Below are 18,116 nucleotides of genomic sequence, written 5' to 3'. Positions count from 1 at the left end.
GCTGAGAGTTTTTCTTTTTCATATACCATATTTACTCAGGTCTAAAGCACCATTGAATTTAATGCACACCTCAATTTTCAGAACCTTGAAATAAAAAAAGGAATTGCTGGCGAATGTAAATGTGCTGTCGAATCTAATGCACCTTGATTTTTGCAACATAATTTAGCCAAAAAACGTGAGCATTAGATTCAAGTAAATACGGTACATATGTATTTCTGGGCAAGCTCATCACCCCTCAACATTTAAAGTTTCAGCAAATAAATTACTTAAAAGTACATTTTTCCAAACAAAAATAAACTAGTTTTATTTTTGGATTGCTTATCTCGGGGGAATATATTTGGACAGCTGTGTCCCAGCCTCCCTTTCTCCTCAGTGTGCTCTTTGGCTCCTTTCCACCTTCGTTTAGTTCCTGGTCCCCCCCCCCCCCCATTTTACATCTATTTCTTAAAACCCGTTCTTATATTTTCTTTCAGCCTGGGTCTTAAGGCACATCCATTCAACCACTTCTGAAGGAAAAGAGAGATTCAAGTCTGCTCCGTGTTTTTAGGAATAGGAGAAACTCTTGGCAACTACTTCCCACCAAGGAATTTGCTTTGGAAATGGGAAACTTATTCTGGAAAAGACATAAGCAGACTCAGAAGCGGGGACACAGCCTGCTCTGGAAGGGGTAGTGTTCCTTCTTTTGAGCCTGGCTGGAGGCAGATGCTGGCAGTAGCTGGGCTTTGGCTGCTGTGTCTGTCCTGGAGAAGGCAAATCTGGCCACTTTCATCACCCATGATGTCTTGGTCACATATTTCAACTACTGTAAAACACTCTATCTTTGACAAGGGCTTTGCAGCTGGTGGAGACTTATAGGATTTCCTCTGTTCCTCTCTATCTGTTTATAGATATCAATATAATGTCCTCCAGAAGAAATTCCCAAGGTGGTTTACATAAAAACAGGCAGAAATTCAAAATGCTTTTTTTTTTGGTTAGCATTGAGATGTGGTGGCAGGCAAAATGCGAGGATGTAGAATTTCTGCCTGTCATGGAACGGCTGATGACCTCTCAGATAAGGAGAGGGCAAATTGTTTTTGCCTCTTAATCAGTTCCTGATTTCTTTCTGAGCCCAGTTCAAAGTGCTGGTTATCATCTCTAGTCCCAAGTGTTGTTAAACTTGCTTATCCCGCCTGCCGTTCTGAGATCTGCTGGGGAGGCCCTGCTCCACATCCCTCTTTCCCCTCCAGCAGAAACATGGAGGGGGCCACATTATTATTTATTAAATTTGTATATTGCCCTTCATCCATAGACCTTGAGGCTGTTCACATGCAGGGAGGGTCTTTTTTGGCTGTGGTACCAGGGCAGACTCTGGTCTCCTTCCTTTGGGCGCAGCCTCTCTTCTCCCTGGTCATTTCACAGACTGGTAAAGACTGTCACGCAGGCGTTCAGATCGGATTATCACTGCCATGTATTTGCCTACTGCCAGTGGTGGCCTTTTTTTATATAGTATATGTGTTTGCAGCTCTTTTTATGATGTTTCCACTGTTTTTTATTAATAAAACAGCTTGCTGACTTCAGGAGCCTTTGGGTGAAAAGTTGCCCATATAATTTACCAAATTAGCACACAAACAAAGCTTTGCCCCTTAGGAAGAGGTCTGACAGAAAGAAAGACACACCTGGCGCCGGCTGGGCAAGGGGGACCAGGAGGGCTAATGTACCCGGAGAGGAAAAGAGCCCTTCCGCTGCAGCTTCTCAGGGCAGAACAGCCAAGGTCACAAAGGTGGTGCCAAAAATTGCAGATGTCCATCCAGGTCTCCAGAGTCCCCTGGGTCTGAGAGAAGAAACATTGGAGTTAAAAGCAATAAGCAAAGACATAAATTAAAGGCTCTTGGAACAGCTGAAAGGACGTGGAAACAAGTGCTTGAACTGCATTGTTGCTTGAGCTCACACCTAGAGCTTGTACAAACACAGGCCTCCAGTTCTTCCGCTGCTGGGCCAAGAAGGCTGTTTATTGTGCTGCTGCTCCTTCAGAGAATGCCAGGACTGTTCGATGTCCGCCGGCTGCAGAGGGATGGTGAAAACCAGAGACCGAACCCTGGGAGGATGGAGCTGCGGACCAAGTTTATCCCCACCGGAGAAATGATTTGCCAGGTTGGTCAGGATCGAGGGGCTAAGCCTGTAAGCATGGCTCTTCTTGTGCTGCCTAAACCTGCTTTCCTTTTCTTGTTTTGGTAACTTGGCACAGACAAACACGAAGAGGGAGGCACGATTCAGGAAGGGTTCTATCAGTGCGAGGGAACTGCTGCATTTATGGAAAGGGACAGTCTAGCATGGCTTGTGAAGAGAATGAGGACAATACCCAGTGACAACTTCAAGCTTTGAGAAAACTGGCCCTTGCAAGGCCAGAGGAAGGAGGAGACAACGGTGTCCATATTTCAGACCACTGGACTGATGCTATAGCAAGTTAAAAGCAAACACAGTGAAATCTGTCAAGGTGGTCAAGTAGCAGGGGTGGGGGCATAAAGGAAAAGGCTCCAAGAGCCATGTAAAATTAGCTGGACTTCAGGCCGTCTCTATGTTTGCGAATGATTGGATCTGGAATACCATATGGGTGAAGAGGAGGCATTTGTTGGTTTGGGCTTTACACATCTCTCCCAATATCTGCTCTGTTGCTTTAAATTAAGGTTGCCTGCATGTTTCTAACTCTTTGTGCAGGTGACATAGGCAGGATTCCAAATTCAAGAGGTCACAAAGGTTGGAGTGGACGTTTCTGGCTTTATTGGGACCTCCAAAAGCTAACAGCCTGCATTGCCAAAGGATGTTGGCTCTTAGCTTTATACAGTCCAGTTGAATGATTATTGCTCTGCCTGCAGTTGGTCTTCTCCAGTGTCTATTGTGGTGGGCCATGGGCTGGGCTGTGGGGCACTCGTGGCTATACCTGATGTGGGAGCCACAGGGGAAAGCCTTCCTTGCAGATTTGGCTCTCAAGTTACCCTGGGACTCTTTCCCCACTTTCCAGGATGTTCCTAGTAACAAGGGCTAGGCCCTGTCATAACGGCAGGATTTCTCTCTCTCCCCCTTTGACTCTGCTGTGGTTGTTTATCTCTGCCCTCTCAGACAGCTCCTGTGCCCATGTGGTACCAGCCAATGTGAAATGACAATGGTTGTGGGGAAGAGGACTCAGAGGGCGGGTAACATTCTGGGCTGCCACAGCCTGCTGATGGAGCTTGTGGTGACAGCAGCAGGGTTGGCTTGCCAGTACTGTACAGTGGTACTTTGGGTTACATACTGTCAGGGGTTTAGGAGCAGAGGCAAGGGCAAGGGAGGAAACAGAGAGCGAAGGGGAGGAGGCAGAAGAAAAGATGAGTGATGACGACGACCCGAGAGCTCCGAGTCTTTCCAGTGAATCAGAGGATTCACAGAAAGGAGCACCAGTGGCCAGGGCAAGGGGGGAGTCTAGGGGGGCACCCCAGGAAGATAGAGCCAGAGGGGACTCAGAGGAGAGCAGTTGGAAATCGGGACCAGCGTCACCGCCAGAGAGCAGGGAAGAGGAAAGGAGCCAGGGGGCAAGCGCTGGCAGCTCACCACAGGAGGGAGGGCACGAGTCAGGAGTGGCCACACCTCCATCGGGGAGCGAAGAAACGGTTAAGCGGAAAGTGGAAGGTTGGGCGCGCGCGCCAAGTTCAAATGCAGAGGAAGGTGGCGCAGTAAGCAGCCCGGAAAGGGAGCCAGGTCCTAAAGCCCGGCGCAAGGAGACAGGAGGGTCCGGGGGGTCAGCGTCAGAAGAATCCCGGAAGGAAGAGACCCCGGGGGGTAGAGGGACCCAGAGGAGGACAGTCAGGCGGAAAAGGTGGAGCCGGGCTAGGATATTAAGTTGGTGCACACGGGGCGGAGACTCAGACGGAGCTTCGCCGATCTAGCTACTAGACGTAGAGTTGCGCGCAGCAGCGTGAGAATGGAAACTGTAACTCAATAAAGACTTTTACTTAACGATCGCTGGCTAGCGTGATCCTCTGTGAGCTAGGATCTTCAAGCAGCTCTGACAGTAAGCTCCGTCTCGTAATTGTGGGCATCTACAGCCTCGAGGAGGGGAGAGAAGCAGGTGCCTACTAGCGAGCTCACGAACGGCAGACGACATGACGGCTGAGCAGCAGATAGAGGAACTCAGAAAAGCAGTGTCACAACTGAATGCCGAGGCTCTCGCATCCAGGAAGAGAGAGGAGGAGGCAGCTGCCGCCTGCAGGGATCTCCAGGTCAGGTTAGACGTGCTGACAAAGCAGACACCCAGGCAGGAGGGAATTGGGTTGGCGAGACGAACAGGCGGTCTGGTCTCTCACTTCGATGGGAACCTGCAACAGTATCCCAACTTTAGAGCAGACGTACTGTGCGCACTGCAACTGCTGAATAAAGACTTTAGAGATGAGCAAGAGAAAGTGGGATTCATTATGTCCCATTTGCATGGGGATGCTAAAGCATGGCCGCGCAATTTATGGAGAGATAAGGATCCGGCGCTCCAAAATGCGGATGCCTTTATTAAAGCGATAGATGGGTGTTTTTTATCAAGCATTGACGTGGATCTTGCCCGGAAGGAGGTGCATGGACTAAGGCAAGGGAGGGCCAGCGTGAGGCAGTACCATGCCCGCTTTTTCGCTTTGGTCAGTGCCCTGGAATGGGACAGAGATTCGGCCCCTGTAAGAGACCTCTTTTGGGAGGGGCTGCACAGCTCGATTAAAGATGAGATCGCGAGGGGGGAGAGACCCCGGACCACCCAGGAGGTCGTTCAGAGGGCACTGGCAGTGGGGGTGCGGCTGGAAGAACGTCCGTGGAGCAGGGACGAAGGGCGTGGAGGGCGCGAACCAGCCAGGGGCTCCTCCTTCCTTCCCAGAGAAGCAGCGCGTGCGCAATCCACGCCTCCGCCAGGAGGAGGAGTGGAACCTATGGAGGTTGGAGGTGCAAGGGCTCAGTCAGCAACCAGAGCCCTAGCACCGGCAGCAGTGAAAGCGAAGCCTCCTGGAGGGAACAGGAAGTGTTACGTCTGTGAGGAGCCAGGGCATATGGCGAAAGAGTGTCCCCAGAGGCTCCACAAGCTCACTGCAGCCTCAGCAATGGTGACTGCAGCAACGCAGCAAGGAGGACCACAGCAGGGAAACGACGCAGTCTGGCTGGAGGAAGAGGCCCTGGGGCCCAGCCAGACGTGTTAGTGACGCAGTCCCCAGAGATTTTACAGCCCGTGAACCCCCTCCCGCCCAAACCAGTAGTGAGGCTCACCGCATCTCTCCAGCTGCCCAATGGAATCACCATGGACGTGCCAATCACAGTTGACTCGGGCAGCAATGCGGACTTTATAGGGCAGGACTTTGTCGACAAACACGCTATACAGTTGCTGCCGGCCACACTGCCCCTGCAGGTTGTCACGGTGGATGGCAGGGAGTTGCTAGGGGGGCAAGTGGTGAAGCAGACGCCACCGATGGCGATGCGACTTGGGAATCACACAGAAATCATCAGCTTCAATGTCACTCAACTATCGGATACGCCCATTGTATTGGGAATGAGTTGGCTGGACAAGCACAGCCCAACGCTGGCTTGGTACCAGAGGCAGCTGATCTTCGGCTCTTCCTTTTGTGCTGAACACTGCATCGTGCCCCGGCAGGAAGGAGAGGAAGAGGAGTCACAACTGCTGCTAGGCACGCTGCAAGCGATTCCCCACAAGTACGCAGAATTTTTGGAAGTTTTCTGCGAGAAGGAGGCAGACAGGCTACCCCCTCACAGACCATATGACTGCAAAATTGACCTGCTGCCGGGGGCGGCGCTGCCTAAAGGGAAACTGTATTCCATGTCAGAGGACGAACTGCAGGAACTCAAAGAGTTCATAGATCATAATTTGGAGCGCGGTTTCATCCGAGAGTCCAAGGCAGCGGGGGGCAGTCCTGTATTCTTTGTTAAAAAGCGAGACACGCCCCAAAAAAGACTGGTAGTGGACTATCGCATTTTAAACAATGGGACCAAGCCATCGGACTTCCCCATGCCCCGAATCGACGACCTCCTCGCAAAGGTACGCAAGGGAAAAGTGTTCACCAAGTTAGACCTGCGAGGGGCGTACAACCTCATTCGCATGCGGGAGGGAGATGAGTGGAAGACGGCCATGTTCACGCCACTGGGTACCTACGAATATAGAGTTATGCCTTTTGGATTGCAAAATGGCTCCCACGTTTTTCAAGCCTTCATGCATCACGTGTTGGCGGGACTTCTCTACAAGACGTGCGTCTGTTTCTTAGATGACATCCTGATCTTTTCGGAATCGCAGCAGGAGCATGACGGACACGTCAAGGAAGTGCTGAGCAGGCTAAAGCAACATAGGCTCTACGCCAAGCTGGAGAAGTGCCAATTTGACGTGACGGAGGTGGATTTTCTGGGCTACAAGTTGTCTGACAAGGGGCTCGCCATGGACAGCGCCAAGGTTCGAGCGGTATTGGATTGGAAGAGTCCACGCAACCGGAAGGAGGTCCAACGGTTTGTCGGCTTTGCGAACTTCTATCGCAAGTTTATCAAGGGCTTCGCTATGCAGACAGCGGCCATCACAGACACGCTTAGCTCCAAGAAAAAGAAGTTCGTTTGGACAGAGCAGGCGGAGCAGTCCTTTCAGGCACTCAAGCGTCTCTTCGCGTCGGAAGAGCAGCTGCTTCACGTCAACCCCAGCAGGCCGATGAGGGTGGAGACAGACGCCTCGGACAGAGCCGTGGGGGCGGTCCTGCTGCAAAAGGACCCGCAGGGGGTGTGGCGACCGGGAGCGTTTTACTCCAGGAAGCTCAGCAAGTCCGAGCAGAACTACACCATCTGGGACAGGGAGTTGCTGGCCATTCATGCAGCGTTCAAAGCGTGGAGGCACTTCCTGATCGGCGCCAAGCACACGGTGCAGGTTTGCACGGACCACAAGAATCTGGAGCACTGGCGCACGGCACAGTTCCTAAACCAGAGGCAGATACGTTGGGCTGAGTTCTTTGCGAACTTCGACTTCCGCATAGAGTATGTCCCGGGGGACACCAACATCATGGCGGACGCTCTCTCCCGTAAGCCGCAGTATCTGGAGGACGCAACGCCAGCAGCCGCCATGCACATCTTCGCACCAACAGTGTGGGCGTGCGCCGCGGCAACCGTGGACCTGGAGGCGGTGCGACGAGCGTTGCAGGATGACTCCTTCGCGCAAGCAAAGATGGCAGAGGTGCAAAGGGGCAAGGCAGCGGCCGACGGTTTCCAGCTACGAGATGGTTTGCTCATCCGTAAAGGGGCCATCTACGTGCCGGGAGACGACCTTCGCACCAAGGTGCTGCAGCAGCTGCACGACGCGCCCACTGCCGGGCACTTCGGCAAGGAGAAGACGGTGGAATTAGTAGCCAGGGATTTCTGGTGGCCTGGAATGAGAGGGGAGGTCGCAGACTACGTGGCGAGGTGTGACACCTGCCAGAGGGCCAAGCCAGTGCACAGACCACCGGCCGGACTGTTGGAACCGCTGCAAACTCCGGTCGAACCTTGGGAAAGGGTGGCCCTGGACTTTGTCACGGATCTGCCCAGCTCGAGGGGCAAGACGGCAGTGCTGGGGGTGGTGGACCTGTTTTCCAAGAAGGCACATTTCATTCCGTGTGCTAAGGTGGCCACGGCGGAGCAAACCGCCAAACTGTTCATAGACCACGTGTTCAAGGTTCACGGTCTGCCACGGTCTATTCTGTCCGACCGGGGGCGGCAGTTCATCTCGAATTTCTGGCAGAAGCTGATGGGCTTCCTTAACGTCAAGATCAACCTGGCGTCGGCGAGACACCCGCAGACCAACGGGCAAGCGGAGCGGGTCAATGCCATCATGCAGCAGTACCTGAGATGTTATGCATATCAACAGCCTGCGACGTGGGTGGATTACCTGCCGCTTGCCGAGTTCGCCTACAACAACACGAAACACGTCTCCACGGGGGTCACGCCGTTCTTCGCCAACAACGGGAGGCACCCCAGAACCTTCCCGGGACTGGAAAGAATGGGGGAGGGGGAGCCGCAGACAGCAGATGCGTTCGCGTCGGAGCTGCAGGAAGTCCACGATCAGCTGAGGCGCCACCTGGAGCTGGCCAAGCACGCATACAAGGTACAAGCGGACAAACACAGAAGGGTTGGCGAAGAGCTCCACGTGGGAGACTGGGTCTGGTTAGCAGCCCACGCAGTGCCGGCCAGGTCGTTGGCCAAGAAGAAACTACGGCATAAACAACTGGGGCCCTACCAAGTCGAAGAGCAGGTCAACCCGGTAGCTTTCAGACTGGCACTTCCGGAGGGTTCCAGAATGCATCCGGTATTCCACAGATCGGTGCTCACTCCCTACAAGGCACCGCACAGGTTCCAGGAACCCGGAACGGCGCCGAGTCCGGTCAGAGACAGAACAGGGCACGCGGGAGTGGCACAGAAGGAGCGCATCAACGAAGTCACGGAGATTTTGGACTCCAGATGGGGGGAAGAGGGGGTAGAATACTTTCTCGCCAAGGAGGGCACCCCGGCCAGTGCGAACAGCTGGGTGCCGGGCTACGCCTTGGACGAACCTCTGCTCAAAGACGAGTTTCATGCCCTCTTCCCACATAGACCTATGCCAGCAGACTTTTTCGACGACTGGCTTTTCACGCCCACGCTTTCGGCCAGCACGTTCCGGGGGTTCGACTCGGACGAGGACCCGACACGAGACGTCCGTTCCCCGGAGGGGTCACCCTCGGGATCTGCATCAGAACCCTCGTATTGGTGGGACGATAGGCCAGAGGAGCAGTTCCGCAGAAAGTGGCTGGAATGCTCAGGACGAGCAACGCCGCCAGGAGGAAGTGAGGGAGAGACGGACATGGACATTTTCGGGGACGACCCTGGTTTCGAGCACGGCGGCACAGAGATGGAAGCGGAGGTGACCGTCGTCGACGAGAGCAGGGAGGAAGACCCGGGAGACTTCAGATGGAGACCCGCCACGGGAAGCGAACGATATCCGACGTTCGTCCCTTTGCAACAGCAGCACCCAGCTCCAGCACCGGAAGGAGGGGAGGGGGGAATGGGGGGCTTCAAGGGGGGGATGGATGTCAGGGGTTTAGGAGCAGAGGCAAGGGCAAGGGAGGAAACAGAGAGCGAAGGGGAGGAGGCAGAAGAAAAGATGAGTGATGACGACGACCCGAGAGCTCCGAGTCTTTCCAGTGAATCAGAGGATTCACAGAAAGGAGCACCAGTGGCCAGGGCAAGGGGGGAGTCTAGGGGGGCACCCCAGGAAGATAGAGCCAGAGGGGACTCAGAGGAGAGCAGTTGGAAATCGGGACCAGCGTCACCGCCAGAGAGCAGGGAAGAGGAAAGGAGCCAGGGGGCAAGCGCTGGCAGCTCACCACAGGAGGGAGGGCACGAGTCAGGAGTGGCCACACCTCCATCGGGGAGCGAAGAAACGGTTAAGCGGAAAGTGGAAGGTTGGGCGCGCGCGCCAAGTTCAAATGCAGAGGAAGGTGGCGCAGTAAGCAGCCCGGAAAGGGAGCCAGGTCCTAAAGCCCGGCGCAAGGAGACAGGAGGGTCCGGGGGGTCAGCGTCAGAAGAATCCCGGAAGGAAGAGACCCCGGGGGGTAGAGGGACCCAGAGGAGGACAGTCAGGCGGAAAAGGTGGAGCCGGGCTAGGATATTAAGTTGGTGCACACGGGGCGGAGACTCAGACGGAGCTTCGCCGATCTAGCTACTAGACGTAGAGTTGCGCGCAGCAGCGTGAGAATGGAAACTGTAACTCAATAAAGACTTTTACTTAACGATCGCTGGCTAGCGTGATCCTCTGTGAGCTAGGATCTTCAAGCAGCTCTGACACATACGCTTCAGGTTACAGACTCCGCTAACCCAGAAATAGTACCTCGGGTTAAGTACTTTGCTTCAGGATGAGAACAGAAATTGTGCTCCGGCAGCACAGCGGCAGCAGGAGGCCCCATTAACTAAAGTGGTGCTTCAGGTTAAGAACAGTTTCAGGTTAAGAACAGACCTCTGGAACGAATTAAGTACTTAACCCGAGGTACCACTGTAGTTCAATGGCAGCAGTTCCACTCATGAAAAGGCTGGAGGCTGTTGCTGGCAGGACACTTGTGGCAACATTGGAAGACTTAATCTGGGAGTAGCTGGGAGAGTGCCATGTAGATCAGACTCCCCACCCCCACATGCTGGAGCCTGTGCATTCTTTTGAGCTCCTGGCTCCCTCTCCCTGCCCCCACTCTCTTGCATTCTCCTCTAGCACCAGGCCATCTTCTATTCTGCCTTCCTCCTCACCCCCCCCCACCCTGGCTGCCTTTATGGAATGGTTAAATATGAGATTAACTGGGGTAAATGTTTTCTACATGCTTGCTTCCTCAGCCTCAGTGTTCTCCATCTATAAAACAGGCATGTTCCCTAGAATGCCTATCTTTCCTTTAGCTGATATGCTGCACTAATATGCTGCGCTGCACTGCTGTTTTGTGTTATACATGTGATCTTGTGTGCGATGTGACCTGATGTGGTGGGGTTCAGAGTAATGGGGTCTACATGCACTCTTACGTCTTGCTTCATGTGGGACCTAGGTAACATATCTGTTTTGTGGGTTGGGGGGCTGGAATTCTTTGCAAGGCTTTGAAGCAGCACAGCTTTTTTGAGTACATTAGGTCCTAAAAATAACAGAAATGTGCAACTGTTGGTGACTTCAGGGGTGGGGGGAGAAATCCTTACCAGGTCAGCAACACAGAATTTACCTCTTAGCTGAAGTGCTGCCCATAGCTCTGACATGGACCCACAGACAGTCTTCTACTATTCTGAATACGACACTCAAGATTCTTGGGGAATAAGAGCTGTGTAGTTTGAAGAGCCTGCCATTGTGAGCATAAATGCACTTGGAACTTTTAAATGTCCTGTCTCCAGATGCTTCAAAATAAGAAACTTAAAATGTTTTATTACTAAAATAACCCTCTACTGCCCTATTAGCCGCCAACAACTCACTTGGGAGCATCTGAAAACAGGCAAGACTCAACCCTATCAGAAGCCTGTCAGCTACCCTTATGTTGGAATCCTAAGCTAGATTGTTAGTCCTTCCAGTGCAGTACTGTCCTTGCCCTCGCTATCCCCCTTCTTTGTTAGAAATCTGCAGAGCTTCAGGCAAAGTGAGCAAATAGGTGTTACAAGGTGCTCCCTTACAGGCTAAAGCTGCATCCGCCCCAGCACTGGGCACATTAACTGGCAGCAACTCTCCAGACAGGTGTCTCTTACAGTTCTGTTACCTGAGACCTTTCATTGGAGAAGTCCGAGCCTTAACCCACAACCTTTTACAAACAAACTGTGGACTTGCCAACTGCCAGAGACTGACATGTTGTAAACTGGTCAGATTTGCAAGCAGGGCTGGGCTCAAATGAACCACAAGGCAAAGGCAAAGACTGCTGGTGGCGGGGAACTGCAAAAGGCAATTTTTGCAAGGGAGTTCACCCTTCCACTTTGCCCCTAAGTATAGTGTATAGTAAAAGCTATGGTTTTCCCAGTAGTGATGTATGGAAGTGAGAGCTGGACCATAAAGAAGGCTGATCGCCGAAGAATGGGTGCTTTTGAATTCTGGTGCTGGAGGAGACTCTTGAGAGTCCCATGGACTGCAAGAAGATCAAACGCATCCATTCTTAAGGAAATTAGCCCGGAGTGCTCACTGGAAGGACAGATCCTGAAGCTGAGGCTCCAATACTTTGGCCACCTCATGAGAAGAGAAGACTCCCTGGAAAAGACCCTGATGTTGGGAAAGATGGAGGGCACAAGGAGAAGGGGACGACAGAGGACGAGATGGTGGGACAGTGTTCTCGAAGCTACCAGCATGAGTTTGACCAAACTGCGGGAGGCAGTGTAAGACAGGAGTGCCTGGCGTGCTCTGGTCCAGGGGGTCACAAAGAGGCGGACACCACTAAATGACTAAACAACAACAACAATAGTGTATGTGCTGTGCAACCGCAGCATATGGCTAAATCCCACCGAAAGTCTCTTTGGGGCTTCTGCATGGCAGAGTCCTCCTCTATTTTCTAGGGCACCTGGGAAGGGCTGCAGCGAACTGCAATTCTCTCCTCTTTTTTCATGTGAGCAGAGCAGATCCCAAGCCCTCTTCCTATTCAAAGAGTTGACAAATGTTAGAACTTGTATTTAAAAGTCGCCGCCAGCATGAAAGGCCTGGCCTTTCCGCCGCCTGCCGTGCCCCGGAGAGGCTCCTCTGGAAAGAGCTGGCCGGCACGGAGGGCGAGGAGGCCTTCGCCCGGCCCCGCTCAGCGCTGCCCACTCGGACGGGCAGCAGCAGCGGCGGCGGCTCTGAGGGCGGGTGTCAGGCCCCAGCGCCGCCGAGAGGCCCTCCAGCTCCACCACGGATGGTCCCCCCGGGGCCCCTCGAGGGCGACCGAGGCGGGGAGACGCCTCACCCGGCGAGGCGGCGGAGGAAGTTCCCTCAGGGAAAGCGAGACGCCCCGTCCTGAGGCGCTTCTCTCGCGCGCGCGCCTTTCCCGCCCAAAGGGGCCGGCGGGGGCGGGGGCGGAGAGAGGGTCGCGCAGGCGCGGAGGGGCGTGGCCAGCCGCTCTCCTGCCCTCCCGCCCCCGCCCCCGCCCCCCCCCGGAGGACCCGAGTCAGGCCGGCCCGCCAGCCGCGCAGGCGCACTCCGCCCTTGCCACGGCTCCGCCCGGCCCGTGACGGGAGCCCCAAGTGCCGCCGCCGATCCGACCGAGCGGCTGGAGCGAGCGTCGCCGACGGGGCAGGAGGAGGGCGCGGCGGAGCGGAGCGGGAGGGCCAGGCGGCGGCAGCAGCAGCAGCTCACTCCGCAAGGTAGGCCAGGAGGGAGCGGCGAGGCGGAGGACGGGCCTCTGAGCATGGGCAGAGCGCCTCTGCCGCCGCCCGCCGGACTGGGTCTCCCCCGGGGGCGAAGGCAGCCCGGCGACCCCCGAGGGGCTGAGGGGGCGGGGCTCCTCTCCCGCCTCTCCGACCCTGAGGAGCTAGGTCTCCACGTGCAGAGAAGGAGTCCCGTGTCCGCGTGTCCCGTGTGAATGCGGCCCCTCCCCGGTGGGCTCCCCGCGGCGAGGCTGGGCGACGAGTCTCGCTTTCTCCCGAGGAGGCCCCTCCGCTCTGGCTCTGCCGCCAACAACTTCGCTTGGGCGCCGGAGTTGGCTGCGCCGGAGCAGGAGGGAGGCGGCTGCCCCGGGGCGGGGCGGGTCTGCCAGGGCGCCGCCGCCGCCGCCGCCCGAAAGCGGAAGGGCATCGGGGCTGCCCGCGGCGAAGCGTGGCTCTTGCTCCTGAGCCTAATCCGTCTGCTGCCAGCCAGCCGCTGCCTCGCTCGCCTTCCCTTGGGGAGAAGACGAGGCAGCAGAGGCTGCTCTCCCGGAGGGAAGGCGGGGAAACTGAGGCACAGGGGGATGGCGGCCCTGGAGAAGCAGGCCATGGCACGGCATGCCACCCGTTCCACCCCCCACCCCCGTCCTGTATGCCAGGCAGCAGCTACACGTGAATACGCCCCCCTCTGAGCTCAGGTGTGAAGCCCACCTCCCTCCTGGGTGCAGCAGGGGCCTCTGGCTGTGTTAAAAGACAAGGCAAGGCAACTGGCAGATTCAGCCTCCACTGGACTTTCTCCTGGGTAGCCACTCAGGCCGCCTTCTGGATCAGGCCCATGGCCCATCCCAACCAGATGCCTGTGCAAAACGGGCAAGCAGCTCTCTGCTCCCATATGTAGCATATTGTACTCCCATGTTGAACTTTCCACTGGGCAAGTCGCTTTAATAATATTTCTTTTTAAAGCCTCATTATAAGTGATTCCAAAGTAACACGCTTTTCAAAAGCCAAGCCATGGACCTCCTACTTTTGAAAACTTTGCCTATCCCTATGGTAGTTTTTGTTGTGTGAATGGAGCCAAGGACCCTCTGGGTGGGTTACATGGATCCGCTGGGGTCCACGAACCACCAATTGGGAACCACTCATAATGTAGTTTAAATATGTATACGCAGTATATAACAGTGTATGGGAACATCAGATCCCAGATGCAGGCCAGGAGGATTCCTATACTGGGTTACGTTTTTGTTTCTTTGATTATCTTGAGACTCAACTCCAGGCGAGGTCCCATAATGGGCAGGTATGTCCTGCTGACCAGGCTTGCAGTTCTGTTGTTGAGGGAGTGGAGATTCATCTGCTTGTGTGTGTGTGTGTGTGTGTGTGTCTTTCCAAGTGCCTGGTGAGAGTTGGGGTCGCTGTTCAGTGCGGTGGGAGTGAGGGTGAGGGTCGGCCAGAAGGGATGAAACCTCCGGTGACCTTGGGAAGGAAAATGAGCTGGACTCTGCCACCTTTGTATGGGTGTCTTGCAACTTGTGTCTCTGTCAAGGTTGTTAGCAGGCCGAGCCCTTGGAGTGAATTTGGCATTAATTAACAGTGACCTGAGGTCAGCAAATCCACAGCTGCAAGGGCAGGCAGGCTGCTTACTTAGTGGACGTCCTGGGAGAGGGGAAGGTATTCTTGCTCTGCTCAGGGTTTAGCCGTGTACATTTCCATATTCCGTTTTGCATTCCAGTGCTTGGTGATTGCAGGGAAACCCCGTGGCCTTAGGAGGAGTCACACAGACACACTCTCCCCCCTTCCCCAGGGTTTTGACCTGGCTTGCAGAAGTAGCTGCTGGGTCAGGGAAGCTGGACTCTGGGCGGAAAGTCAAGAACTGCCCCAAAGGGGATTTTTTTGTTCTCAGGGTGGGCTACCTAATCTTTCTGGGCTGGGCTCTGATTTCCTGTTGCTTATGAGTGTTATGGAAGCTCTTAGTCACAATCAGCATTGCCAAGAGTGGCTTGATGCAAAGAGGAAAGGAAGCCTAGCAGGTGACCTTTGCAGAGGCTGCTAGAAGGACTCCTGGCTCCCAGTTGCAGCGCAGGGGAAGGGAGGGTTGGGGGGTCTCAGCCAAGGAGGTGTGATAAGGGCATGGCAGTCTGTGTCTGCATGAGAAGCTCTTAGGCACGGGTTCTCTCCACCTTCCCCCTACCCATTTGTGCCTTGGATAAATGGATGAGATCTGCAGAGTCCCCCCCTCCCCTTAGAAATTGGGTGGCATGGAGGAGAGCAGTATTGGTTCAGATTGCAGCTTTTAAATTCACTGCACTTAAAAAAACCACCCTTATCTTACATTTGTGAGTTGGGCTGGGAAAAAACCCCATATGTCAGGTTGCCAGAACATTTGCAGATTGGATGCTGGTGCCAGCTTGCAGGTCTGAAGCTTCTGCCAGCCTGATGCAGAGCTGGTACCTAAACTACCATGGCTGGCTTCTCGGGATGTGATGGAGGGGAACAGAGCGATGGAACTCTTTTCTCAGCCCTGGCCGGAAGTGCTGGGAGAAGCGGATTCTGCTTTCTGTGGTGCCTCTGAGGGAGGGGCACCTGGGTGCAGCGCTGCTGCTGCTGAGAGAGGAAGGCCTTGCCCACTTCCGTGGTGCTCATGGATGATCCCAGGAGGACTTTGGAGCTGTGACTCTTTGCTAGTGAGACACAGCGGGAGGGACTGTCAGCTGCAGCCTCTTCGGCTGTGGTTCCAGCAGGAAGCCTTGGCTGCTCCAGGAGAGCGGAGTCCTGGCTGGAAGTTCTGGGTGGGCTTCCTTCGCCACCAGTGGCTGATGCTGCTGGTGCGGTGCAGTCAGTCCTGAGCCGTTCTTTGTGCAGGAAAAATGCATTTTGTTGGCCAGACTTGGTGTCCCCGAAATCGTGCCTGCCCTGCACATTCTGAGCCTTTGTTTCCCCGGCCAGCTTGGTTTAATAACATAAGAGCAAGCTTACAGTGCCTCTAACTCGCTTAGCTGCAGCCTGGCTAATTTCCTGGCTTCTGTCGTTTAAACAGGCAGCGCTGGCTGCCGATGGGGCCAGTTGAGCAGCTTCTGGGTGGAAGCCCTTATCCTGTTGACAGGTAAAGGGCTTCCATGGGGCCTCCCCGCATCCTGGAGCCAGCCCCGCCCCTCGCCTCCCCAGAGGGCCTGGCAGGAGTCCTGCCTGGTGGCTTTTCCAAGGGAGTGGATTATTGGTTTTAGATTGAACTGCCTTTTATATCCCGGGCTGTGTGCTTTGCTCCCACACCACCTGCTGCATCTCAGGTCCTTCTCGGCTTCTTGGTGGCATTTAGCTGGGCCTGGGCAGAGCTTTCACTCCTGAAAAGCACAGGGCTTCCTTTCTCCCCCCCCCCCTCCTGCCCCCTCTCCCCGCCCAGAGCCTCCTGTCCCCCTGCCATTTTGAAGGGGGGGTGACCACTTTTGGAGCCCTTTGGGTCAATTCTCTTTCCTTTCTTCACTTGCCTGAGTCTCACCCAATGAAGAACCACTGAGAGATCCCTGAGACAATGCAGAACGAAGTGTTAGCACTTCATACAAGAGGGAGGGTGATGTTCTAATCCTGGAAAGAGGCTGGTGCGTATTCAGATGCAGTTCTGCAGGTCTCTCTGCCCTCCCAGCCTCCCTCCCTCCCCAGGTTAAACAGATGGAGCCTAACATTTATTTGCGTCCTTGTCTAGTGCTTGTCACAACAGAGCCAAAATCTCCCACAAGGAGGGGCAGCCCCCTGGCTGGTTGTACACAAAGCTTGGTGAGCACTCCCTTCCTTGAACTCAGGTGCTTTTTCATTCATCCTGCTCTTCCTTCAGCAGGCAGAGGCTTATCCTACTCTCACAACAATCCTGTGGAGTAGATTAGACTGAGGAGGTGCCTGGTTCATGTTTGCCCCAGGATGGCTGCGTGGGGATTCAAATGCAGAGTGCTTCAGCCTTCAGGTCCATCTCTCTCTATGCAGGATGTGCAAGGCAGAGTCCTCTCTCCTACTTTTCTTTCCCACTGATTCCGCCCCCCTCCCCGCAACTGAGCAAGTGGGAAGTAAAATGGGAAATGCAATTCCTTGTAAGCAAGTGGAAGGGGATGCATGTTGGGGCAAAAAAATAATAATCTAAATTTCACATCTACACTTAACGGCGTCTGAACTGGCAGCGGCTGACCAGCAATGAAACCTTGGGACATAGTAAATAGCTCTATGAAGATGTTGACCCCAGTGTGCAGCAGCAGCAGCCGTGAACAAGGCAAATGCCATGCCTGGGCCATTAGGAAAGAGATTGAAAATGAAACTCCTGCTTTCACAGTACCATTATACAAAACAGTTGGCATATGGTGTACAGTTGCCCTGCCTTAAAAAGGGTATTTTCAGGCTGGAAAGGGTTCAGAAGAAGGCAGCCAAACACATTTGGTGGAGAGTGGTGGAGTTTATTATGGATAACTTTTATTATGCACACAGTCCTGGAAATGAGGGACCCCCTCCCAAAGGTACCTGCCAACTTGTGGATAGTACAACAAATGATCACCTGTGTTTTGTTTTTTGCCTTCTGTCACAAAGCAATATGCTCCTGCAGTAAGGGAAATGCTAGTCTCACATTGGGGTCTCCAAAACTGAAGGCCAGGGGGATGTTTTGTTGTGAAATGCCGTGGGCTCAAACTGTGCTGTGCAGGACTTCAGGTAATAACAATGAACAGTGATTTTAAAAGGAGAGGGGGGCACCAAAATGAACAGGGTGTGTGTGGAGAGACTCCTCTATCAGGGCAGGTTACAACTTTGGGGGGGCCTTTTTGGTTTAGGTAAGTGAGTGAGGCAGGACATGATGGGACGTTTTGCATTTTGGCAAAAGAGGTTTTTCTCTCCCCCGTGGTACAAGGACTTGTGGACATCCAGTGAATTGGAGAAGACAAAAGAAAGTCCTTCACAAGCCACATGGTTAACCTGTGGAACTCGCTGCTGCAGGAGGCAGGGGTAGCCACCAATGTGGGCGGCTTTAAAAGAGGCTTGGACAGATGCATGGAGGAGGAGGAGGCTATCAATGTCTACTGGCCAGGAGGGCTGTCTTCTCCCTCCACAGTCAGAGGCAGTGATGCTTCTGAATACCAGTTGCTAGAAATTGTGGGAGGGGAGAGGGTTTTGTGCTTGGATCCTGCTTGCGGGATTCCCACAATGGGCATCTGGTTGGCCCCCTATGAGAGCAGTTTGTTGCACTAGGCGGGCTCTTGGCCTGGCCCAGCAGACTCTTCTTCTGTTCTTATCCTTGGTGCCTTTGAGAAGCAAAACAAGACATTGTTTATTCCAGGCGATAA

At 54.3% G+C, this 18,116-nt stretch overlaps 1 protein-coding gene and 1 long non-coding RNA gene across 4 annotated transcripts in view; one reads left to right on the top strand and one right to left on the bottom strand.

Annotated features, from left to right (window-relative positions):
• Nucleotides 1-277: 277 nt before the first annotated feature.
• LOC310695533 lies at nucleotides 278-12,514 on the bottom strand. Of its 2 annotated transcripts, none has more exons than XR_014520131.1 (3): nucleotides 12,411-12,514; nucleotides 10,725-10,838; nucleotides 278-1,810 (listed from the first exon to the last, which is right to left on the bottom strand). It is a non-coding gene; the product is annotated as an uncharacterized lncRNA (long non-coding RNA). The 2 variants fall into 2 exon arrangements; XR_014520132.1 differs by lacking the exon at nucleotides 12,411-12,514 and adding an exon at nucleotides 12,033-12,186.
• MYO1C (myosin IC) overlaps nucleotides 1,888-18,116 on the top strand; it is a 45,086-nt gene continuing 28,857 nt past the window's right edge. Inside the window, exon 1 of one of the 2 annotated variants that reach the window (XM_083479796.1) lies at nucleotides 1,888-2,130. In XM_083479796.1, the coding sequence (XP_083335922.1) occupies nucleotides 2,014-2,130 (117 nt within the window). In that variant the 5' untranslated portion in view covers nucleotides 1,888-2,013. Of the gene's footprint in view, nucleotides 2,131-12,538; nucleotides 12,808-18,116 lie in introns of those variants that run through there. The other variant, XM_083479798.1, reaches the window with a different exon arrangement.

Source organism: Podarcis liolepis (assembly GCF_965112155.1).
Source record: "Podarcis liolepis genome assembly, chromosome: 16".
Classification (NCBI taxonomy): domain Eukaryota; kingdom Metazoa; phylum Chordata; class Lepidosauria; order Squamata; family Lacertidae; genus Podarcis; species Podarcis liolepis.
This window is presented reverse-complemented; position numbering and strand designations above follow the sequence as displayed.